The 26841-nt window shown below is 31.8% G+C and overlaps 1 protein-coding gene and 1 long non-coding RNA gene across 2 annotated transcripts in view; one reads left to right on the top strand and one right to left on the bottom strand.

Annotated features, from left to right (window-relative positions):
- Positions 1-26841, bottom strand: part of LOC123658247 (actin cytoskeleton-regulatory complex protein PAN1-like) — a 126113-nt gene that overhangs the window by 49558 nt on the left and 49714 nt on the right. Inside the window, exon 7 of the mRNA XM_045593687.1 lies at positions 26717-26828. Coding sequence (XP_045449643.1) covers positions 26717-26828 — 112 coding nt within the window. The remainder of the gene's footprint in view (positions 1-26716; positions 26829-26841) is intronic.
- LOC123658214 lies at positions 823-22242 on the top strand. The gene is made up of 3 exons (XR_006743846.1): positions 823-1102; positions 14743-14747; positions 22231-22242. It is a non-coding gene; the product is annotated as an uncharacterized LOC123658214 (long non-coding RNA).

Raw genomic sequence — 26841 nt, 5'->3', positions numbered from 1 at the left:
GACAGCAATTACGACGGGAACTTTAAGCGGTATTCACGAACACCAACGAGGAGGCGAGGCGCTCAGAACTCCCTATTTTGGCTCCTATCTCTCACCCCTTTAAAGGTTCATGCTCACAACGGGGGGCGAAATTGACAAAGTTTCACCACCCTTAGTCCTATCCGATTATTTTGAGATCTTTAGACCTGTGTAACTATCTTTGACAGATTAAAGTTAAGAAAAAAATATTGAGCACAACCTAGGAGATTGAATTTCTTAATATTTATAATATAAATAAACTTATTATTATAAATATCGAGTTCCTTATCTTATTATAAAGATAAAATTGTTTGATAAAATGTTAGCTAAAATCCTTACCTAATAGTGTTCTGCGCAGTGTTTCAACGCAAGCTAAAAAAAAGATCAAATAAGCACATTATACCAAAGCAAAGATCTCGAAAAGCTACTCGAGGCGAGTCGGATACTTCCGAAAAGTTGTGAATCTCAAAACTTTTGCAGAAACTTAGCACCTTCAAAACTGTCATGTATATGTCACATAATGTCTGTGAACTGCTCATTTATATATATATAAAACTTAACTTATATATTTTAATCTAGGTGTATTAATAATTGGGTTAACGTGTATGTCATGGGACAAGTCGTTGGATTAGGTATAATATTGCTAGCATCAATAAAAATATGGATTACATAAATGATGAGATGGTGTCTTTAACAAATCCCATTAACATATAAAAATATCTTAAGCAAAATCTAATCGTAAGATTTTATCAAATCAATAATATATACCTAATAGTAACAGTCGATAATCGATGCCCCCAAATCCCGATCAAGCAAGAAATTGCTCAGCGGAAGTGGAAGTGGATAGGACACACCCTCCGAAGACCAGAGGACAGCGCCGCCAGGGTCGCGTTCACGTGGAGGCCGCGCGGGAGTAGGAGACGGGGCCGGCCGGCGCACACGTGGCAGCGGACTATCGACGCCGAGCTGCGAGCGGCCGGGCTTAGTTGGAGGGACGTGGAGCGAGAGGCACAGGACAGGAGCGGATGGAGACGTCTCACGAGGGCCCTTTGTACCACTGGGGTACCTTAGGACAGCAACAATAGTAACAGTCAAACAGAGAATGGATAAGTTTGACGTAATTACGAGGTAGGCTCTATTTGGACATTGCAATTTTTTTTTATAAAAATAAACTTGAAAAAAGAATTTAAAATATTGATAGTTTTGTGACAAAATTTACAAAAGAGTGCATTTCGTATCTTCCATTGTGTTATAAATGTTTGTTTCGCAATAAATTTGTCCTACAAAAATATAGCATTTACTACATAAAAAATAATATAATAAATAAATAAACGCTTGACACTCAAAAAATCTACTGGGGGGATTTTTTTCTGTGTCCGGAAACACAGGCAATACATAAGCACAAACGACAAGGCCACGAAAAATATCTGTATGGCCAATACAAATGTTTGTCATGTGCGGAGATCAAACCCGCGACCGCTAGCGCAAAATCCAGTGGTGTGACCGCTACGCTAACGCATCGTAAAAAGGAAGAAAGAAATAAATAGCACAGTCACATCAAGTGTAACATACCACTTTGTCTGCTCACCACTTATTTATCTGTTGAACCGATGAATATACCTGGTATAATCTGAGGCAAAAATATAAACAAACATTACACGAGTTTCAGAATTAGTCATTCAATCAGTCAGTTAGTTCAGCCTATTACAGTCCACTGCTGGACATAGGCTTCCCCAAGTTCGCGCCAGTCATCCCGGTTTTCCGCAATCCTCATCAGGCCTACACCGGCAATCTTACGTCGATCCAACGGGCCAGAGGACGTCCCACACTGCGTTTGCCAAGACGCGGTCTCCACTTCAGGACTTGCTCTCAGATTTGCGTGGTTTCCAACGGCCATCGGTCCTGCGACACAGATGACCAGCCCACTGGCACTTCAATTTGCTAATTATGTGGGCTATGTCGGTTACTTTCGTTCTCTCGCAAATAGTCTCATTTCTAATCCTATCTTTAAGAGAAATCCCAAGCATAGTCCGTTCCATTGTACGTTGAGCGACTTTGAACTTGTTTTTTTTTATATCACTAGGTCGGCAAACAAGCGTACGGCTCACCTAATAGTAAGAAATTACCGTAGCTTACAAATGCCTGCAACACCAGAAGCATCGCAAGCGCGTTGCCGACCCTATACCCAATCCCCAGGAGCCCTGGTCAGCTTACTCACCAACAGGAACACAATACTGCTTGAGAACAGTATTATTTAGCTATGACCTTCTGTAAGGTCGAGGTACTACCCCAGTCGGGCTGCTCCATATTTTAAGCAGGAAATTCCTGCTGTGCCCTAACCTCAGTTACTTGTGGACCAGAATTAGAAGATAAGATAAAATCTAATTTCAAAACTATTATAGTTGACATAATAAATGTTAAAAATGGTAGAAGAACTCTTTATTTTATTATAACTATTTAATTAAATATCTATGATGTATTATGTATGACGGTACAAATCAATTTAACAGAATGTGATTGAATTCTTATTGAACAGTGGGGTAAAGTGAATAGTGATTAGGTATAGCAGGTTTATATTATTATTTTTTATTTATTTATTAATTAATTATTATCGTTAGCTATAAGTTGAATAAATGATACTGAGAGTCCAACAAAATCTTAAGTAAGTTGGGTTGGTTTATATAAAAAACACAATAAAAATCTGATAAGGACAAACTTACACCTAAAACAAATATAGGAACAAACATCAATCATATAAATTAATAACTGACATTATCCAATATAATTGCATAAACTTTCAATTGAAGGTTTTTAGTATTCAATATTCGTCTCAAATACGGAATCCGAAGGTAAAACAATAACTGTAAATTAAGCTCAGAACTCATTAAAAGCCAGCAGGGAGTTGAGCGCTGGCATGTACATGGCAAATCGTGTTGTAACATCGAACTTAAATTGGTTACATCGAATTGATAATATTTCAAACTTGATTGAATAGTCGTTAATACGATATTGTTTGAATTAACAAAAATCACTCGCAAAAAGCTTTTGTAATGACAAGAAAACAGTACAACGTAATTTATTACATAAAACCGCAATCGTCACAGCGTCATCTGTTTAAACAGAATAATATGTTTACTTTAATTATATCTTAATTTATAATTATGAATATTTTTACATTAATAATTAATAACAAAATTAGATTTGCGTAAATTACACTAGTAAAAGGTCAATCCGAACGTTTGCAAAAAAGGGAAACTATCAATCAACATTTAGTTTGTACAGCCACTTGGAACGCGATTACCGCAAATTGAAGTTGGCGCATTTCCAATTCTATTATAAGAACTACCACAGATACTGTCGTGGAATGAATAAGAATAGGTAAAAGGAAAAGAGTAATTTTAATTCTTTGATACCTATAAATACGAAAATGTTTTTATTTATGACTCGGTTAAATATTCATTTGTTTTTTTTTTTTTTTAATGTTTATTAACGACTTTTTGCGCTGATTTATTATTTGTTTTATCTATTCATAATATCCACTATTTATGCTCAAATTATGACTACCATGTGTACATAATTTAACTTTCTTTTTTGACAAAAATATTCGGGATGCAGCCTGTGACATCCATCTGCCCGACCTCTTTGGAGAAAGAGGCCTCTAGGAGAAAGATTGGAACTTAATCCACGTAGCTGCTCCACTGCGGGTTGTAATAGTGTACAGTTTTTGTTCTACTAATATAAATATTTACATTAAACGCTCATAAATTTTGATGCCCTTGAGATTGTGGTGTACATACATTATGTGTATTTGGGTTGGACTGAAGCCAACTAATTTGCAAAACACTTTAATTTCCTTTTCTGACTAAAAACGTATACACACCTTCAAATTTAATATCGTTAGTAAATTAATGACAATAACTACAAAGATTAATTATAAAACGACAATTCACTTGACTTTAAATATAATAAGTATTAAATAAACATACTATACAAAATACAACGGTATACAACGGTGAGGACTGTATATCGTATGCAAATAGATATATCTCTCACACACAATGTTTTAAGCTAGGTTAATTTAATTTTTTACATATTTTTAATACAATAAAATTAAAGCAATAAATATATTATTCAAGTCATTATTGTCAGTAAAAAAATTGACAAATGGCATCCATTACGGCTGGCACGTTTGGCGCACCGCCACGGTCGACAGCCTCACCTTGACCAAGTTCGAGACGTGCGAGATGTCCGGTTCGTCCGCGATCTCCGCCTTGTGCGCATACGAATTGCCAAATTACAAACATAACACAGTGATTAGCTATTCAAGCTGTGTGATCTAATAGGTATCATACGAATATCATACCATTTTAAAATTGCACAATTAACTTACTATCCATGAGTTATTAGATTCATTAACCATACTAAACAATTTTACGAATAAAATAACTATTAATGTTATATTTAAACATATTACTTAAAGTTGGTTTTTTTTTTTAGTTATTTGATGAATTCTGTGCCATCAAACTCGAGGGTTTTAAATAATACGGAGTCCGACTGAATACCATGACATCTGTTTCCTTTCCCACATTTGTTATACCTTTCCTTTGATAACGACGTATAATTTTGCAGCAATTCCACGCCATTCCATTTTGAATTATTTTTAGAATATAGAACATTACAAAGGTTATTTATTACAATAAAAGAATAGTCTCTGTATGGATCTTTGTTCGTCGGCTAAGCCCTATCTCTTCTACACGTCATGTGTAAACATTAACAACATTGAAGTTTTTTTGAAGGTTTAGGTACTCTAAAGGTATTCTTCTAACTAAAACTATTTACTTTTCTCTAAAAAACTATATGTTAGTTGACTCGTGCAATTTTATTTTCTTGACTGTTCTATTGTTATACCTTTAATCTTTTTAGCAAGCTTTTAGCACAAAAATATTTAATCAATATTTCCGTTTAATAATATTACCGTTTCCTAGTTCCGACGTCTGCCAGTTCCCACGACGCGACACTAATTAAGACATGTTAATAGTTTTTGCTTCTTATTTTTTTTTTTACACTTTCTCCCGCTTTATTCTATTTTGACGTCATAAAAAACCGTTTCGGTAGGTAGGTTACTTTTAAAATATTTGTAACTTGTAATAATTTATAATTCAGGAATTATGAATGTTTATGAATTTTCTACATGCTCACTTAAAATCATGCTTTGATGACTGATTAGTTTTGTTGAATTTATTATTGTCGAGTTTTATCAGTTTAGTGTTTAATTTTATGTGTTATTCAACGATAGCCTTGACTTGAGCATATTATTTTTCGTTCGCGCTCGTGATAATAAAAATTACAATCTTATCTATAAATTACTTTAGTCGTTTATAGTTCTATTAAAAATATAAGTAATATTTAAAATTAGGTCAGCGATAAAATGTCTTGGGTACTTCATTTTTAACGATAAATTAATGTTAATATTAGGAGCATATAATAATATATTTTTATACGATACAAAATTTTTGTCATTGCTAAAACAAATATTATCAGTAAGCATGTTTTTAGGTTTGAAATTGTAAAAATATTAATATTATAAAGTAAGAAAAACTTAGACACCTCTAATCTTAGCTTTAAGGGGCTACACTACCTCAGCTCGAATTCAGATTTCACCCACACTGACACACATGAGAATTGAGAGTGCTTGGTTGTTCATCGCGCGAATTATATGTATTTTCTCCCCACAAACATTACCAATAGTTATTTTTTTTAAAAAGAAACATACAAAATGTTCTTCATACTTATTTCAGTTACCATGCTTAATCTCAAGTCCATAACTTCTATATTTACTGAGATATTAAGGTTTTAATACAAAAATAGAGGTAACTTTGCGATTTTTTTGTATCGAGAAAATTTTATGGAATCGTGTTTTCGAAACATATGAAAGATAGTTATATCCTGAACTTTACCATACATAAATTTCAAACTTAAATGTTTAGTAGTTTGGAAGATATGGACATCCTGCCGAGTGGAAAATAAGCAATTTGAGGTAGCATACACTCTTAACGTATTAATTAAGACTTAACTCTCTCTCTAGACAATCTCTCGTGTTAGGTATACTAACTCAAAATTACTGATTATTGTTTTATTATATAGCCCGCTTATTGCAAGATTATAAAGTATTAAATAATATGAATAAAGCATTAATCCTCTATTGAGATTACCTTCGTATTATGTAAGTGTATTTAATTGAGGTAGGGTACAGCAGGAAATTTCCTGCTCAAAATATGGAGCAGTCCGACTGGGGTAGTACCTCGTCCTAACAGACTAAATAACACTGTTTACAAGCAGTATTATCTTCCTATTGGTGAGTAAGGTGAGCAGAGCTCCTGGGGGAACTGGGGATGGGCTCAGCAACGCGCTTGCGATGCTTTTGATGTTGCAGAGTCTATAAGCTACGGTAATCGCTTACCATTAGGTGAGACGTATAAAAAAAGCGAAATAATGTTTTAGTTTAATAATGTCTTGCATTTGAATTAATAAGTCATTACTTTTCATTTCAAAAATTATTTTTATATGTTCATGGATGATACATCTGTTTGCTGTAAATCTGTTTTCAGATGATTCTACAGTATATGGTAAAGAGTTCCAAAAAGGGTAATAATTTTTTTTTAAATTATAGTTTACTTGGTTTATCTCTCAACCTACATAAAAATCGATTCATTAATTTGAGAGCTACGATGATACACACGTGAATCTCGTAAGAATCTTGTTTTGGCGTCGGCAGTTAATTACTTCACAGATTATACACAGTCACGTGAAGTTTGCACAGATAATAGCGCAAACAGTAATCAGGTCAGCGACTTCGCATTACGTATAAAATGAGCCTCATGGGAAATTAATTCTCTACGCGCTGCTTGTACCGTGGTCCGTTGATGTGGATGACCTCGCTGTAAATACCAGGGTATGCTGTCTACCATAAATCACAAAGATCGAGTACGCAATGAACGCAATTATACAGTGGAAAATGAACTTTGTGTTTTTTTTCACTTTTGTTTTTAGTAGGTAATAAGGCAAAAACATGATACTAAATGAATAATTAAGTTATAATATTATTTTATTATTCAATATTATTACTGCCTTATTACTTAAAGTACACTAAACAAGATAAGTGAAAAAATATAGTGCCTATGTGTGTAATGGTATATCTTGAACAAAATTTAAAACATTTCAGATAATGTTAATTCAACAAACAAACTGCAAGCCTTAATACACCTGCACAGAGTGTTATTTAAAAGCAAACGAATTGAGCTTTATAGCAACGTTCTCAAGGGAAAGTGCGGAACTGTTTCGCAAAACATATTGCACAAGACTGCAATGCAGTAATAAGCTTATCTGTGATTTATGTTCTTTGGGGTGAAGGTCAGATTTATTAAATTTTATTCGAACTAAAACAAGCGAAAACTACTAGAAGTAAGTATTGTAGAGTTATATCAGCGCGTTAAAATTTTAATTTTAACTGGTGGAGTTGTACTTCGTATATACTATCAATATCTTCGAATGCGATGTTTACCCTCACTTGATGAATAATTTTGAATTATTTTATGAAAAAAAAAAAAAAATTTTTTTTTCCATAAATTCTTTTTTAATTTTCACTAGTCGCCCTCAAATATTTTTAAAGACACATATATATAATACTCAATACTATTTCGGGTTGTCTGGAAGCTAATGAGCCATAAGACCGCCACTTGTACTACACATTCTTAACTTGCCTGTATTATTATTATTTTATATTTGCATATTGTGGTATACAATAAAGAGTAAATAAATGAATAAACAAATGAATATAACAGCCCTAAAGTTTATGTCATCGTTTCCTCAATAGGAACATGTTAGTAGCCAGGTTTATTAGATAAAATATTACGTGGTACGGCCTAAAGTGTGCGTACCTAAATTATACTCACTAGTTATATATATTAATGTATGATCTATGAAAGATGTATAGACAGAAAGAAAGCAATACCTTAAAAACTATGATCCTATAACAATATATAACCGTGTATTGTTACAGAATCAAAAAGCTCTACATGATGTGATGAGAGCTTTTGTGTAAAAGTGACTACTTGCTATTAGATAATCCTTCTTTTCACTATTTTATTGCCTTCCAATAAGTTTTACTACGAATTAAATATTAATTTACCTTCATTAACAGTCATCAACTTACCTGAAACAAAGTAATAAAAAAAGATATAAAATTTTAATTGTAATTTGTTTTTGAAATAAATTAAAGACAACTACAATAAGTGTGAAATGTGTTCAAAGATAAAAAATTCAACGTATTCGTAACGGTCTCTTGTAGTAGCAGGTTATTTATGTAATACTGATCAATGTCTGTACACTACTGACCTTTTGTGTTGATGATATATTGAATAGAGGTTCGAATTGCTTTTATGTTTCCTTTAAATTGGCAACATTATATTTGAACTGTACAGAAAGGAGTACCTATGTATAACATGTTTCTACTAAACTACCAATGTTGTATACAAATTATAGCATATTTTTTTAATAAAATAAACATATTTAAGTAATTTATTTAATTTATAATGTCTCCATTGCGTAAGTAAACTATAAAAATGCTAAACTACTTCCATTACCATTTTTCTATGCATATTTATATTAAATACATTATTTTTTTAAGTAATCAATTTATAAAATAATGTTATTATTGTAGGTTACTTATTGTTCATATTTATGTAATAAACTTATAGTTATTCGAGATGTTCAATTAATATTCGTAGCAAAATGCATCACAATACCGAGGTATCGAATAGTTGCAAAATAATAATAAACTTGGAAACTTGTGTAGTATAATTAAATAAATTGATACTCGTAGCGGTTATCGCAAAGGTTTATTGTACGAGGTTATAGGTTATCGTGTTCGACATTAGGTTTTAATGAACATAGGCCAAATATACGTTTATTAAGAAATTCTATAGATAAGCTTGTTTTGGTACTGACAAGCAAATTTGAACAGACAGTAGAACCGGTAACGATTTATCGAAATTATACTTTTATATAAAATAATAACAACGAAATTACGAAAACTTTACGTAACTTATACGTATTAAGCTAGATCAGTTGATTAAACAATATAGAATATGAATTATAACTTTAATTATATTGACGACACGTAAAAAAACTACAATAATAAAGTGGTTTTATACTCAATATCCTCTTATTTTTTTTCAAAGCATCTTTGACATAAAAACGACAATAATTAAAAAGCAACAACGTTTCAATTTTCACTTCCTCGTGACAAAATTAGATATATTTAATGTTTTTTTCAAAATGAAGTACAAGACTTAATAATAATTTTAGGTATAAATATACTCAATCTATCTTATTATGTTAAGTTATCAATATCACTGATAAATATGTTATCAAAATTATCTGTAAGTACATAACTATCTGCTTTATTTCTTATCGTGTACTTACGTGATAAGACTTTCGAGATATCAGCCACACAAGAATGCACATTTAATCGATTATATTATACAAATACCTTTTATTTCGAAACAGTGTAACGCTTTAAGGAAATGACACATATTTCTTACACGTCATGTTTATATTATTATATATGTACTCGTTTTATAATTTATAACATTTAAATACTTTACAAAGATAAAACTAACAATCTCATTGACCCTTATCTTGTTATGAGTGGTAGATATTTATATATAGACTGAGAAGAGCATACATTTTCTTATCTTACCGAAAGACAAAAAAGTATATTCTGAGATAAAATAAATAAGTTTTGAAACTAATTATTTATTCTTGCATCTGTTACATGTCTGTCTTTCAACAAACTAATGCGTTAACACTAGCTCACGATGCGCCACATCACTTTGAAATTAACTATTGAGGTCGCAACGATAAATAAATCTATCCTTATTAAACTTGAGATTTTATAGAAATGTCAATAGACCCTCACACAATGGATCTTAATGCTTCGTACGAAGCGAACCATAAATTATTTCAGGAGAAAGTTTTTCGTTTATTTCGTTACTATATTCGTATTAATTCACACTCAGAGTTATCTGCATTAAATGTTAAAATTTATATGCAAAAAATCATACTAACAGATTTTTTGCAGCAATTTAAAAATTTCCACACGAATTTATAAGAAAGAACATGTTATAGCGCATGAGAATAATTTATGCAGATTTTATATAATTGGCCGACTTTAAAAATACTGTTATGAGAAATATATTTTTAAATTGAATTAGTCGTATCATTTTCTTTATTACCTTCGTTATCATTAAAATTTTATTTTTGTAATTATTATTATGGCACAAATATTTTACGAAAATGAAACGAATGAGAAAATTGATTGTGATCGCAGATCGTTTGATTATGATAAGTGAATATTGCCTAAAGTTTGAAATTACTCTGACCGATTCACTAAAATCGATTACGTCGGTTGGACATAATGAATTGCTGAACGCTGACCGGCTGTGTGAAGTGACCCGAAGGGAACGTCCGACCACATTTTCATTAATAGTCTCGCAATTGATATACTATCAAATATTCAAATTAAGAAACTTTTAACAATTTATTGTGACGTAGTTCCTCTATTTTTAAACACAAAATTTTTGTATTTGTCAAAACGATTAATTTAAATTTTATACGATTAAAATAAAAAATAGAAAAAAAACCACCCATATTGTATTATTTTTATTGTTATTTTTTATTTTTTCGCTTGTTTATTACAATACCTTAAAGTTAATTTTAGATCAGGTAATAATATAAGTATATAGAAATAATTTTTAAAAGGTTAAACCGAAACCTTGAGACGAGTACACAACCGGTTTACTATTAATAAACTTATATTAATATTACACGCTAATACAACGCACTAAAAAGAAGTAACTATAATAATATAAGAATTATATTTTTATGTAATTGGCTTAATCGAATGTAAATTATTAATAATATATTCGCTAAACAAAAAGTAAAAAGTAGTTCATTAAGTACCGGGTGACCTCTAAAGCGTAACTTTTATTAATAGCTTATTTCTATGGTAGTAGAACTAGTAGATACGAGTAATATCATCTTCTTGTAAGTAGGTACTTACTCGGTTACAGCATAGAATAAATTAAGTCGCATCAATGTAATCGGGTTTCAAATTTTTGCCTACATTACATGAATAAAGACTATAAAGCTGCTTTCCATTTTTGTTTACAGAGAATTAGCATATTTATTATAAACACGATAATATCTTGTGAATTTTAACGTGCTGCGTCATGACTCACGAATGACTATTTGTAATAAACGAAAACAAGGTTACACATCTCTTGCGACAGAAAAAATTTACATTAATTTTTGAATTGAAAACAATAATACTTTTTGCAAGCATTTTCAGATGTAAATACTCGTTATTATACAAGTAATTGAATTGTGACATAACAATAACAACGTTCCAGTAATGCTTTGTTCTACCATAACGAACGACAAGAGCGAAATATATAAAAAAGTACAGGAATCCTTTATATTGTCAGCTCAACAATTCTCAGGTCGATAGCAATTCAAGCTTTTGGCAAATGTGTATTACATATAGATATGTATCTATTCGTCGTGTTGAAAACTTATCATACAACAAATAAACTTCACACTAACATATATAAGGTAAAAAATTACATAATTATGGCATATTGCAAAATGTTCCATTAACGGGCCCGGAACGTAAAATTAGACACGTTGTGTAGTACGAGTATAATAGCGCAAATGCGTTGCGGAAATGATAGAAATTTAAATAAATTGATGTTTTTATAATAGTTTTTTTTTTAGTAGTTGTAGTATAGATGCTATCTTTTAATAATTTGTAATTAATTTTTAATAAATTGAAGTCATCAAAAACTATATTTATGTAAGTAATATATTTCGTTTGATATTGGAATATTTATGAACCGCTATGAAATTAGTTACAGGAAATACTTATAATAACAGTCAGTTTCATTTGTAACTGACCGGTTTAAGAATGAGAATAGTTTTATTAAAATAAATAAAATTATTAATAACTCATACTCATAAATATTCTACAAATGTTTCATCCATAACGCGGTTCTTCCAATTGTTTACGATCTTACAAATCAAGCATTACGTCAAAATCCTACGCCCAATAGCTTCTGGCTGAATTACTGTTCTCTATAAATTTATAACTGTGTTTGCTCCCTAGCGAAAATAACCGAGTTCACTTATATCGGACAAGTAATACGACGTAGGTAGGTGAAAAAATTGTCAAGTAAATACGCGATAAAGTAGTCATCAGATTTCAATCAAATTTAAATGGCCACCCATTTTAATTTGATCAAGACAAACATCAGTTTTCGACTAAAATACGAATTATCAAAATCGGTACATCAAGTATTTAGCTATATCAGCCGGCTGTTACCTATAACACAAACATTAAGTTGCTTAACATAGGAACAGACGACCGTGTGTGTATGTTATAAGATATTTATATTTATTTATATTGGAAATCGGTTAAAAAGGAAATTTATAATAATTATAGCAATATTATTCCTACTGTTTCAACTTAATAAAAGGCCAAAAAACATCTCACAACGAATTCGATTTCCCCTCCCCTATGAAGAGAATTGTTTACGTTTTTTTTAGAAATAAAGCAGGTAGCGTATGCCGTTTTGGGATTATGTTTGTAACCAAAAATTCCCTTTTATAACAGAACTATGGACCATTTTTTTTTTTCAACAAAAAATTTATGGTCTACACCCGAAATGCTTTGTGAGTCGCAATTATAAGAAAGAATAACTTTGGGGATCTCTTGTATTGAAAAGAGGGGAGTTTTTCTAAACGGGTAACGACCGTGGCAGGTGGTACATAAAAGTATGCTTTTAAATAAATTCCAACAGAAAGTGCAACAAAAACTGGTTAAGACGAGGCGAGGCCTGCCAATGTCAACCAAAGGTCGAACGATCATCTACCTAAAGTAATCGACATTTACGCAAGTCTATATTTATAGCTTTATAAAATGTTGATACTGTCTAATTAAATGGTCATAAACTTTGAAATGTATACACATTGAAATATTTATTACCCCAAAAATACAATTTTAATAGATTAATGGATTACTGATACTCTGTAACTTTTTTATAGATATAAAGTTGATTTTGTTGGACATAAGTGTTTTGTTTAAGGTCATATTAGAAATCATAGAAAGAGTCTTCTTTAAAAAGGTCGTTATTGAAAACTTCAAAAATTTTGTAAGATTTCCGAATTAAAATAAATTCCGAATTAAAAATTACAATAAGAAAACAATTTTAAAAATTTCGGTGCATAGCTATCATCTTCATAAATACTATCTCACGTCACGTATGTAGGGAACACGTATTCTACTTGCAGTAGAGTTTAAAGGCCCCATCTTTGTATTCATCCGGTCGAGTCCATTAATATAATGAAGCCACAGCGCCAGCACATCACGTTTCTAGCCGTGAGCCACGTCCGCATGTGCCACAAAAGGAATGTTCACTATTATTATTACGGCTAAAAAAACGCTGACACTATATTTTTTTCTCAATATCCAGGTAGCGCAACAAAACCACCGAGCGGGGAAACCGGTCTAGCGTAAAAAATGCTCTTTGTAAAGATAAATACATAAATCATGCGGACTCACGATCACGACCGGTTCATCGCGGTATCGAGTTCGTACAGCTAATGAGACTTCAATCAAGGTCGAATTCTACGTCGGAACAATCCCCTTTACAAACATTTCTTATTTGTCCACGATTTACTATTTGCATTCCTTTTAACATCGGCTTTACGCCTTACGTTATTTAATTTGCGAATTGAAACATACAAGATAAATCTACTAATTCCTTGAAATGTATAACTGAATAAACGATACGACGAAATATAAATGAATAAACGAGGAACCACAGTATATTGATTTATTAGTCATACTGGTAGTATAAACTAAACAATTTAAATGCACTCTAAGAAAATTGAGCTATTAATCGCACACAGACACAAATTTAGTTATAAAATTTTACTCAGTACAATAACGGTTTATTTTATTTTATTTAACAGCACTGGTTTGTGGCTGTTGTGCTGACGGTTGCGAGTTCGATCCCCGCACATGAAAAGCATTTGTATTGGCCATACAGATGTTTGCCATGGTCTGGGTATTTGTGCAGTCCTTATGGGTCTCCCCACCGTGCCTCGGACAGCAGGTTAAGCTATCGGTCCCGCTTGTTATCATGTACACCTTATAGCGATCGTTACTCATACTTGGGAGAATATATCCGCCAACCTGCATTGCGAGCAGCGTGGTGAATTAAGCTCTGATCTTTCTCCTACATGGGGAAAGAGGCCTATGCCCAGCAGTGGGATATTGCTGGCTGAAGCGCGAATAATAAGGATCTTTTTTATATAGTTAATATGCTTAGACTAAAAAAAAGTAACAAAGAAGTTCATCAACTCTTCTTGGCTGGCCCGTTCCAGGGATAATAATCGGCATCGATGAGAACAGCTCTTGTACGACATTGAAAAACAAACATTTCTCATTAGACGAGTAGCGCGAACCAAGCATTGTTCTCCGAGAGGACATAACGGGTCGAGTTGGATTTACGTCAAAGCGTCTTAACCGACAATGTTTGGAATTTTGAACAATATTATCCTTATCTACAACTTTCCACAATGTTAGATCCCTGTTTAAGATAGACGTAGTAACCTTAATATTGCCTTAATACATAATTATGTATATACATTCCTTAGTTATTGTTGATACGTCTATCTATAACCTTAAGTAGATAATTCTTTGAATTGTTAAAAAAATATAAAACTAAATTTGAAAATTTTAATTTAACTATCATTATTGTTATGTATGTAGTTCAAATTATCTTCCAGCGAACGGAACGGAACAAAACGTGAACGAATGGAATGGTTGTAGGTTCAACGACCGATGGACCTCGGACCAATTCGCGACATGAGATTGAATAATAAGTTGATTGCGAGTACGGCGCAAGGCCGGCAGCCATTACTGAGCGCAGTGCCGCCATTTTGCACAAGTGCACCCACCATTTTCATATTAACATTTTACACTATAAATGATAAGCTATTCCATCACAGAAAATTGTTTATATTTTGCAAAGTTATCAAACACATATTGTTTTACTTTCCACATGACGTGAACTACTTCCTATACGAGTATAATTCAAATTTAAAAAGTTATGTAAAACGATCACATATTCAGAATGGAAATACATAACTACCTATATTCTAGTTTAAATTTGCATATTTTATACGCTAGTCGAGGCCAGTATGCGATATTTACATTTATTAGAAATGTTTAAGCAAAAATGAATGCTGTTACGTCAACGCTTTTAATGGCAAAAAAAAAGTCTAAATCAGTTATCACACACATTGTGTTTGCAGGCAAATGAAGAAAAACCGACTTCAATTATATCGACAAGTAATACAACGTAGGTAGACGAAAGAATTGTCAAATAAATACGCATTATCAAAGATTACTCCAAAAGTTGTAATCAAATCTCAAATCATCAAATTCGGTACACCCAGTCAAAAGTTATACGGATTTTCGAGAGTTTCCCTCGATTTCTCTGGGGTCCTATAATCAGATCCTGGTTTCCTTATCATGGTACCAAACTAGGGATATCTCCTTTCCAACAAAAAAAGAGTTAAAAATACATATGTATATGTCAGATTCTCTGTTTTACAGCCATATAGCCGAGTATTACGTGTTTTGAGCGTGCTTAACCAGTTCAAAGAGCCAGCCAGCACAGGTACATTACTTTGATTTACTAAATTAATTGTCAGTCTATGTTGAATTTATTATACCAGTATACATTGGTGATGTAAAAGCAAATTTCGATAACCTATTTATAACAGAATAATAAATAGCCTGTATTTAAAATATCAAACATGAATAAAACCAGTATAAAAATAAAATAAAAACTCAATTCAAATGATTAAGCACGTCTCGTACGAGAACGTTTAAATTGTTATTAAGGCATATTACGTAAGATCGTTATCATAACGGAAATAGGTATGAGTGTGTTTCGTAATTGTGAGATGTATTTACAATTGGAGTAATTAAAATAAATGTAGCACGATTTTATCTGCTTCAGAATTCTTAACAATATATAGTTTTTTAATTGTCTATTCTTTTATTATTTACGATTAAACTTGATGATGAAATTTGTCTAATTTATTGTATAAGTAGTACACAGCAGTGTATGTCCACAACAGTTACCTAATGTTTGTATTTAATATTGTATTCATTTTATTATAATAAAACTAAAAAAAAAAAAAAAAATGTTTAAAAAAACTGTGACAAGTATTAGAACTTAAACAAAAAACGTATCCCCTTAAAAAAAGGTTCGTTGAACAACGATTACAAAGTTTTTTTTTACATGTCTGTATTATTTACGTCCCTTTATTCAGGGTCAGACCCTCGACAGGCAAGTTATGAATCATTTGATGAATGAGAAGGAATGAAAGAGACAGAGTACCTACATAAGCCCGGTCTCCGTAGCAGGTGGCCTTTACACTCCTGTGATTAATGGATCGTATTCGTATACGTTAATGCGAATGTAATTATGCGAATTGAGTATTTTTTTATAAAATCAAAATCATGCAACTAACAAATAATAAACACATCCACATTTGATAGTTATACCATAATTTATAATAAATATAGAACCCGAGAGAACAATTAAATTTGAATTTTCCTTATTTACTTTGCTTGAAACGGGTAAGAGGAAATTGTATTGTACAGAACGAATTTTAATTTTAAGCATAAACATGTCATAAGCATCACGTTTTTATGTGATTATTTATTATAGATACAGATGGTTTGACTTGTCTCATAAATATTCCACAATATTCTACCCCACAGAAACTATATAGACACAATATTTACTATCCGCATTGTCTATTTGATGTCTGTTTGTCTATATAATTATTTCGGAATATTATATACTACTTAATAAATGTAACAAAAATGAATATCGTACCAGGTTTGTTATTATTCAAACGGCAAATAATTAAACGACGACATTTTCTCATAATTAATGTTCATTAAGTACTTGAAGCAATTTCTGTCAGATTTATTCAACGAAGACTTAAACATCTGATTGAAGTATTGCGTGTTAACAACATCCAAGAATTCTTATTTATTGTTCAGTGTCTCGGAAAATTGCTATTTGAATTCACGAAGCCTGGTTTACGAGGCTATTGTCCTTTTAACGACCTTTAGATGACTTACTTAAGATTAAATATTAAATTGTGTATTGATCTACTACTATATTCATAAAGAATGATTGAGTTAAAACATTGTAACCGTCATCTATTTAAAAAATCTAGTTTTGTCACATGAAAGTTTTAACATTATACCTTGGACAAAGTGTACACAATAAAGAAACAAACATTCAATCAATCAAACATGTGTAAGAGAATACATTACAGCTCAAAATGCATGCACGGCTCTTTTGACCTTTTTCACGAGGCAGTGATCATCGTCAATAGAACAAGTCAAGGCCTATCATGCTACGAATTTTTAGAAAATTTCCGTGTGTGAATTGCACAAACACACTTTTTCACATATATACGTTGCTCATCAACGATGGGTGTTCTTGGTAAGTGATATTCACCTCGACGGGTGCGAGTGGTGACAGATGATTATTAAAATTACATATTTCGCCAACCTTTCGCCAGCGATTCGACGTCAAAAAACGACAATTACTCAAATTGACGTAAACTGCGTTTATCCGTTTTTACCCGTAGCAATCGACATTAATCATATTTCTCATAAAAATATAAGCATTTAAGTATAAGACACTAACATTTCATTATAACTTTATCATTATAAAACATTCAAACAACATTATTGAACAAGGCTATGCTTGTGATCAGAGTAGAACATACATCAATATAAATACATGTTTATCAACGTGACCCAACGTATGAATGCATACTTATATACATGTGTATCATACTATACGATACACATTAGCGATAATTTGTTAACGATTACTATAATTAACAAAAATTAAGATAATGGAGATTTAAATTAAATCCACTTACATTCACGCATATATTTCTGTCCACTACTCGTATATAAATCTTGTGATACATCAACTTATTTCTTAGGAAAAGTATGACATAATACTATGAAACAATAAAATGATTTGTTTAGAACTGCTGTAAAGAGACAGGCGTGGCATATTCACAGCACCTATACCTGACTGTGAAAATTGAAATATGTACATAGATGTAAAAGATTTTTTATAATTCCGTGAATTTTATTTCAAACATTTATTATTCTTATTTGGTTTCAAAGATTTAATAACAAAAAATATAATTATACTAACCTAACGAATTAAATAATAATATATTTAACATACAAATGTTCAAACTCAACTGACTAACTTCTCTGACGATAATTATAGTAATATAAGTACAATAAATATTTCATCATTTTTCGAATAATATAAAATGTATTTAACTATTTACCTACTACAAAATAGAGAAAAAGAAACGAACTAAACCTTGTAGATTAATAGATTTATAAATACAGAAAAAAAAAAAAACTCCAGCTTACGAATCCAATTAACAGCGATGACCACTGCTACATTCTGTGAATTTTTTTTTAATATATTTGTGTCGTTAAGTGATGTTGAATGTATATGACTCTACAAATGTGTATTCGCCGATGCAATAGTCATAAATGTCATTCAACGCTACAATCAATTTAATGCGTCCGAGCAGCGATCGTTTACGTAACAGGCGCCATCTTGCCCACAGATATCGTGTACTGTAAGTGATCACAAAAATAAATTACTTATATTCTTTTCAAGTCAATCGGTCAAAACAGTTGATGAGCCTGTATATAATAAACTGTTTATTGAACCAGCTTTAGGCAAATAGTAGCATACATTAAAAAAAAAAAAATATAACAAATTAAACAATAATAACAAAACGTTTTCCCCAGGTAATCAGCCTATAATTTTGATACCAATTTGATAGGTTGATTGACATGGCGTATCCATTACATCGTCTTTATGAGATGAAAAGTTTTGTTGTATATACTTTTTTTTATTGTGAAATTGTAACATTTCATGATGAAAGTATTACCAAAGTCCGTCCTGTCCCATTTAAGTACCTACTTACTTTAAAAATAAACCTTGCATTTTTTTTATATCACTAGGTCGGCAAACAAGCGTACGGCTCACCTGATGGTGCGCCTGCAACACCAGAAGCATAGCAAGCGCGTTGCCGACCCAATACCCATTCCCTTCCTTCCCCAGGAGCTCTGATCACCTTAATCACCAACAGGAACACAATAATGCTTGAAATCAGTATTATTTAGCTGTGATCTTCTGTAAGGTCGAGGTACTACCCCACTCGGGCTGCTCCAGATTTTGAGCAGGATATTCCTGCTGTGCCCTACCTCAGTTTAATTTTTCTTTCCTTTTCATATAACCCAATAATTAAAACAATATTCCTCCTTATAAACCTTTAATTTAAGAATATCTATTTGTGAAGAGGATTCAACGTTAATTTGTGTAATAAATTAGACTAATAGAATAAAATAACGATCTCAACTGTCGGTACCATAAAAACTGAACAAGTTTCAAGGAAAGGGCTGTGATAAATTCTTCTGAGAAACTTAAAAGATTTGATGGTAAAATTCCCTTTAAAGGGTATCATGAATCTTGCCGTTTAGGGCGATTAGAAAGAGATGAATGTATGTGAGATTATCCAGATACGCCTGCATGCTTCGCCCCACAAGAAAGGAGCAAGTTCCCGAAACCGGTTTTCGCTGGACATGTGCTACAAAGGACAAATAAAAGTCATAACGGAGCTAGCGTTTAACACATATAGCGACCTTAAATCTCAAATTTAGCATCATGAACTCCACCTGCTAGTCAATTATGATTTTTTTTAAACGACGTCTCTTTTACTAAAAATATTTTGAAATTAAAATACGATAATTTAATACTATCTTTGAAAAATCTAATGATGATATGAAATGCGTTTTGTGACTTTGTTTTGAGTAGTATTTCTATTGGAGTCTTGTATTCTACTTGACTATTCACACAAGACTCACTATCTCGATAAACGCATAAATCGGGCCGTCAGAGCCTGCTCAATAAATTTCAAAAGAGGGCAAGATAAGACGCATATACCAGAGGCTATTATGGACGGCTGAGGTAATGGAGATCGAGTTAGCAATGTGTGACTGAGATAGGAAATACCTAGTGCCTCGCGTATAACGGCAAACTGGGGTGAAAGTACACATCGTGCTAACGTATGCTCAGTCGAGAAAAAATTTGTTTGAATATTGAATATATATCTACTTATTGATTTCAAATTACTAAAGTTGTTTTTTTTTACTATAAATTTTATGTCATTGAATACAGAAATATAAACTTTCAACATTTATAATTATTAAAAAACTTATTTAGGTACTTTAATATTTTCACTAGGTACAAGGTAAGGAAGTAACTATCTGAGCTCAAGGTTTAAAATGGAGGTTTTTTCATTTACTTATCGAGGTAATTTGGACCTAATTAAGATAATTGTCGAAAAACCTGTTTTAAACTACTTGAAGAATATTTTAAGCGTTTCAAGAATATTTAAATAGAGACACGAAAAACACGCATAAAATATCCATTTATGTAAGCATATTTTTTGTCATTGTTTTTAAAGATTTTTTATGTCAATACATATTCATGAAATAAAATCAAGCATAAATATATTACGAAGTGAATTAATAAAACAGTAAAACTTATCATTATAAGGAGACTGAGTATAAATATGTAAGTATTATTGATGTCTATAAATTCTCGTCGCGTTCATGGCCGCGATCCCAGCCGGCCATTGTTCTTTACGTATTGTTCTTTACGTAACGACAACGTGACGAGCGCGACTTCGCTTATTTATTATGCTTACGCCTGCTCCCGCGCCGGTGCCTCGACCGCGTTTCACGGTGTCGATTTCCCTGACTATTGTTTTTGTAATCTTGAAGCTAATCTATGCATATATTTTATTCCCACTGTAATTATATTAGTCAGCGGTTCACATTTTGCTTATACTTTATTCGTATTTTTGAATCGTAAACACAAATATTGATGATTAACGTAACGTTATCTGCTCGGCTGATGTCACAACTTGTAATAAAGTATGTAATAAAAATACAATGACCTTTATTATTATTTAAATCGTCGCTTAATTATATTTACTGAATTTTTGACAAGTAGTAAACATTATTATTTAAATGTTAGTACGTTAATACTATTAAAATAGTCACCATTATCATCACATCTAACTATAGTAGTCCCGGTTTTCCGCATCCTCACCCGGCCATATTAATTATAAATATTTATTTATTTATTGTTTATACGTTTTAATTAAAACATGTAAATTATAAAAAGATCTTTTATGACCTTTGATTTGGCATTGATGTAAAAATGTAAAGGAAAAAGGTTGAAAACCTTGCGAAACGAAACAAAGAATTTTATATTGCGGTTGTAAATCATTTATAAAGATCCATTTATCATAACGGCCATTGTCTGTCTATTGATGGGAAGGAAAATAAACATGCTTATTTTACTCTAACTATTCCTCATCGTTTCGTCCGCGTCCCAAGAATTTGCAATATCTAACTATAGAAACATTAAACCATTGGATAGATTTAAAGGAGTTTTTTGGAGTGGGTAAGCCGTCACAACAAAGAGGAAAAGTTAATAAAAGCATTATTAAAACCTTATGAAAGGGAAGCAGTTAAGACGAATGATTCACGCTAAGCTTAATTGTGTGTCACTGACCTTCACGTAATTGCGGCCGGATGTGCGCCTGCCATAACACCGTGTACTTATAATCATGCCACGTTCCGTTTCACACAGCGCACCCAAACAAAGCCAATAAGAATTCACTCGAAATTTTTAATGTTACTTTTACAAGATTAAAATCGCTTCATTAAAAGAAGGTGGATTAAGAATTATGAGCGGGTTAGATACATTCCTTCAAGTTTAAAGGGGCATTTCCATAAATAGAATGTGACATGTCACTACGATTCCCTTAACGCCACCCGTTCTAACCCCAGGGTAGTCTTCCTATGCGCTTAGATCGGAATTCAAATTAAATATTGTTAAGTACCTGTATTCTGAACATACAAGGGCAGAGGGAATATTATGTAAAGTACGTTTAAATATATAACTTATCTGGACTACTATATAATAAGGATAAGAAGGTATATATTAATGCAATGAAATAAAAATAATTATACAAACTTAACGAACGTTAAAAAAATTTAAATTCACAAAAAACCCACAAAATTAAAAAAGTTAAGGTAGCAAAAAAAAAAACATTAATGAATAAAAAAAAATACATCTTAACATTAGAAATCCTATCAGGTATATATTAAATAATTGTGTTTGCTCGCAAACGAAAAAAAAACCGACTTCAATTACATCGACAAGTAATACAACGTAGATCGACGAAAAAATAGTCAAGCAACTACGCGTTATCAAAGATTACTCAAAAAGTAGTTATCAGATCTCGATAAAATTTATATGTGACCATATGACAAACATCAGCTTTCGATTAAATTAAAAATTATCAAAATCGGTACACCCAGTAAAAAGTTATTACGGATTTTCGAGAGTTTCCCTCGATTTCTCTGGGATCCCATCATCAGATCCTGGTTTCCTTATCATGGTACCAAACTATGAATATCTCCTTTCCAACAAAAAAAGAATTATCAAAATCGGTTCATAAACGAAGAAGTTATCTCCGAACATACATAAAAAAAAATATATATATATATATACGGTCGAATTGAGTAACCTCCTCCTTTTTTTGAAGTCGGTTAAAAACAAAAACTAGGGATATCCCCTTTCCAACAAAAAAAGAATTATCAAAATCGGTACATCCAGTAGAAAGTTATGCGGTATAATACAACGTAGGTCGACGAAAAAAGCGTCAAGTAAAAACGCATTATTAGATATAGTTCGAAAAGTAGTTGTTAGATCTCAAATAAATTTAAATGGGACCAATTGGCACACATCACCTTTCGATTAAAACAAAATTTGTCGAAATCGGTCTACCCGGTCAAAAGTTCTGATGTAACATACATAAAAAAAAAAAAAAAAAAAAAATACAGTCGAATTGAGAACCTCCTCCTTTTTTGGAAGTCGGTTAAAAAGACATTCCTATAACGGAACGAGTTTTTTTCTGAGCCAGAATTTAGAAAACTAATGTTAATTTGTGGCCGTTCCTGAGTGTTATTAAATTGAGGCACGTTTATCACTACAACCAACAAACAAATACCTATTTTTCCGTATGTACATTATATTTTCATAAATATATTGCGTCGCAAAGATGAGGTTATTGACCTCTTTAAAGTTCTCTCTCAGATACACAATAGTTAATATATTTGAAACTAGGAAACTATTAAGATTTCTGTTTAATAAACATTAGCAAAATTTGAAAGTTATGCAACCAAGTAAAATATCTGCATACTTGAATACATTAAAGGCACAGAGGCGATACGCTGGTGCATTTAACGGTAAATATGTAAAATTATGCAAACAGCGCGCCGAGGCAGGCATGTGCACGCAAAATTTGTACCCGGTGCCAGAATGCAGATTGCTTCGTTACCGAATAATATGATACAATCTCATTCAATACATTCATCTCTATAATAAAAAAAGTTTATATCAAACTTATTTTATGTTAATCTTCTCTATTGGAACGTTATAAATAGTTCGTCTGAACTACTGAGACAAAAATAAAATTACGAGTTTTTTTTTTTTTTTTTAAGCGAAAATATTAACACAACTAATATAAATATGCTGATACGGCTTCTTTTATAACTTTTTACAAGCCACGTCTGGCAGTTACGCCTGCGTAATTTCTGAACTTATCGGAAATTTGGGTTAGAATGTAAGTATTATTCTGTGATAAATTAATAGTGTAATTGTCTGTAAAACGGTCATAGCACTGGTTTGTGGCTATTATGCTGGCGGTTGCGGGCTGATCCCCGCATATGCCAAACGTTTGTATAGCCCATACAGATGTTTACCGTGACCTGGGCGTCTGTGCTTATGTCTTGTTTCCGGAATTAGTTTAAATCCTAGTGGAAGTCGCGGAGTGTGAGGCGTGTTAAAAAAACGATATAAAATCTTTACATCATTCATTATTAAAAATACTTTATGTAATAATAAAAAATTATCGACGATATTGTGTATTATTTCATAAAGTATTAACTTTAAATATATTTTGTAAAAACGTATAATTTCGTCTACATTAGGCATAGAGTTCGCGTATTTTTAAATTTGATAAATTAATTAGTTATTTGGATTTATTTCTTCTCGTGTGCAGATTTGATTTGATTGATGTCATTGATTCACAAAAATACTTCGAATTGTAAGTAAAACAACAATAAAATGAAAAATATAAATAGATAACAGTATCTAAATATTAAACATTACGAAATTCCAAAGATACAAGAAACGACACTGGCCGTAATTGGTTTCTGAATATTATGAAAAGGCGGGACATAGTTTCGGAAGGCGAGTGGCCATGGTAGACGAGCAAAAGCAATTAAAATCAGATTGTTCAGTAAACAAGCGTGGCAGGCCGTGGATGCCAATCCAATATCCGAATTCCGCTTAATTCCGCTTATCTCACAAAGAGCTGTCGCTTGCACGTCCCTTTGTAATTTACATAACATGTACATGTCACGCTTGCACTGTACGATACTTATCATCAAGTTCTTTTGAAAGTCAATTAAATCTTAGTTCTAGTATTTAGTTAAAAGTTATGGCGCGTTAACAATCGAATGTGTTTCAGATAATACGCACATGTACCTAGATTATTTACACTTTAATTTTTCAAATAATTTATAAAAACTGATAAATGCATAACGTTTTCCCTAAATTTTAATTTTATTTTTATTACAGCTCTGAAATTTTCAAATGTCTAGGAAAGTTTTTGAAGATGAAGTTCCAATAGAAACGATCAGGCGGAGGAACGGATGCGGTAATCTAAGTACTTAATTAGCATTAGGCACCTTTTGGGCACAAAGCCATAAAATTAAATCATTCAACATATTAAGCTAAAAAATTAATATTTTTTTATCAATCTACATACTAACCTTGGTAGTCTAAAATTCAAACTTGTTTCTGCCGACGCAATTTGGTTTGTAACGAAAGTGACTGAACTTCGACGAACAGTAAATCTAAGCGTTGCGAGCAATATTGGTCCCGAAGTTCCGACTTCCCGTTTACAACTTTAGAAGTAATATAAAGTTTTCTCTCTGAATAAACTACGATAGCTTTTGGAAGTTAGATTTAGACTACAAAGGAACCATTTTCTTATCCACTTAAATAACCTTCAAATATTTTATTACATTATGTACAGAACTTTAAAACCGGTAATTATAAAGTTTATAAAGCTTATAAACATTTTTCGCTGCTTGAGCCGCATTTTTCCCTTTTTTAAAGTAAAATTTTAAAATGTGCCCAATTTCTTCATTGGATTAACTCATTATGGCAGACAGAAATCAAATAAAACTGGCGGGAAACTGTTTTTTACTTTCTAATTTCATTTTTCAAATGTCACCTTTTCGTGGTATCAAAACCAGCCAGTATTGTAACTTTTACGTTATTACATTTATTTTGTTTAATTTTTACTTTTGGGAAGAAAACTAAAAGAATTTCCTTACTGGTGATATTTAAAAAAATCCCTCAATTGTTTAGATTAGTAGTGTACTTATCATCTTCAATCTATCAGCATCTACTTTATATTGCACTACTCAGTTATATTGTTACTGAACAGAGTAATTAATAATCTCAATTATCTTCCTATTTATGAATGAATTATGTTATAGTTACTTTACACTTAATTAAAATTTTATAAGCATCGTTACATATTAAATTTACTTGATAATAGCGACAACTTTTACATCTTTAATTAAATTAATTAAAATTTATTTAAAATGTGAAATTAAAAAAAAAAATATCTCTTTAATTATTTATCATACTCTTGGTTTCTTTTATCGCCTAAAATTGTAATTAATTGTAATGCAAACGACCGTTACCGTCGTTCTTAAATCGGATGTTAATAGACATATTTATTACTTGGCAGTCGATTGCAAATGGTTGGCGATTCCTATAATGTCGTCATATCGTCATCCATCTCTACAGCAATCACCAGTCAAAGCGTGAGCATTAGTGAAAGTATAGGGTACGGAAGTGCAAATTTATTGAACACCCACGCTTCAAACGCCCATTGTTTAATGATTTTATAGGTTAAATTTATTCGAACGACGCTACGTTATGAGAGAAAGAGAGACTTTTATTACGATACATATTTAACGATCAATAACAAATAATATCATTTAAGTATTAATTATTATTTATATTATTATAAAAGCAGGAATATCTATCGATATATGAATGAATTTAACAAAATAATATAGACACATGCGGTTGAAATGGTGGCGGCGAAACACGCTAATAGATGTTTGAATTTTAAAATTAAGTAGGTTACTAACTATCAAATCTATTTTCTAACAACATACCTAATTCTGTACAAATACAGATAGAAGAAGAACGGTATTCGTGTAATGTATGTAGGTGTATCATGTTTTACGGTAACCGGTTACCTGCAGGTTGCGTCGAAGGCTCAGCGGTCGCGATCTGACCGTTGTTGCGAACACTGGCTTTCTTCCTGCCGCCTGTTGTTGCCGGGCTTTTCGTGACTTCCCTCTCAACCCTCTGTAATAAACGC

Source organism: Melitaea cinxia, chromosome 12 (genome assembly GCF_905220565.1).
Source record: "Melitaea cinxia chromosome 12, ilMelCinx1.1, whole genome shotgun sequence".
Taxonomy (NCBI): Eukaryota; Metazoa; Arthropoda; class Insecta; order Lepidoptera; family Nymphalidae; genus Melitaea; species Melitaea cinxia.
Note: the sequence above shows the minus strand (reverse complement) of the source record. Positions and strands in the feature narration are given on the sequence as shown.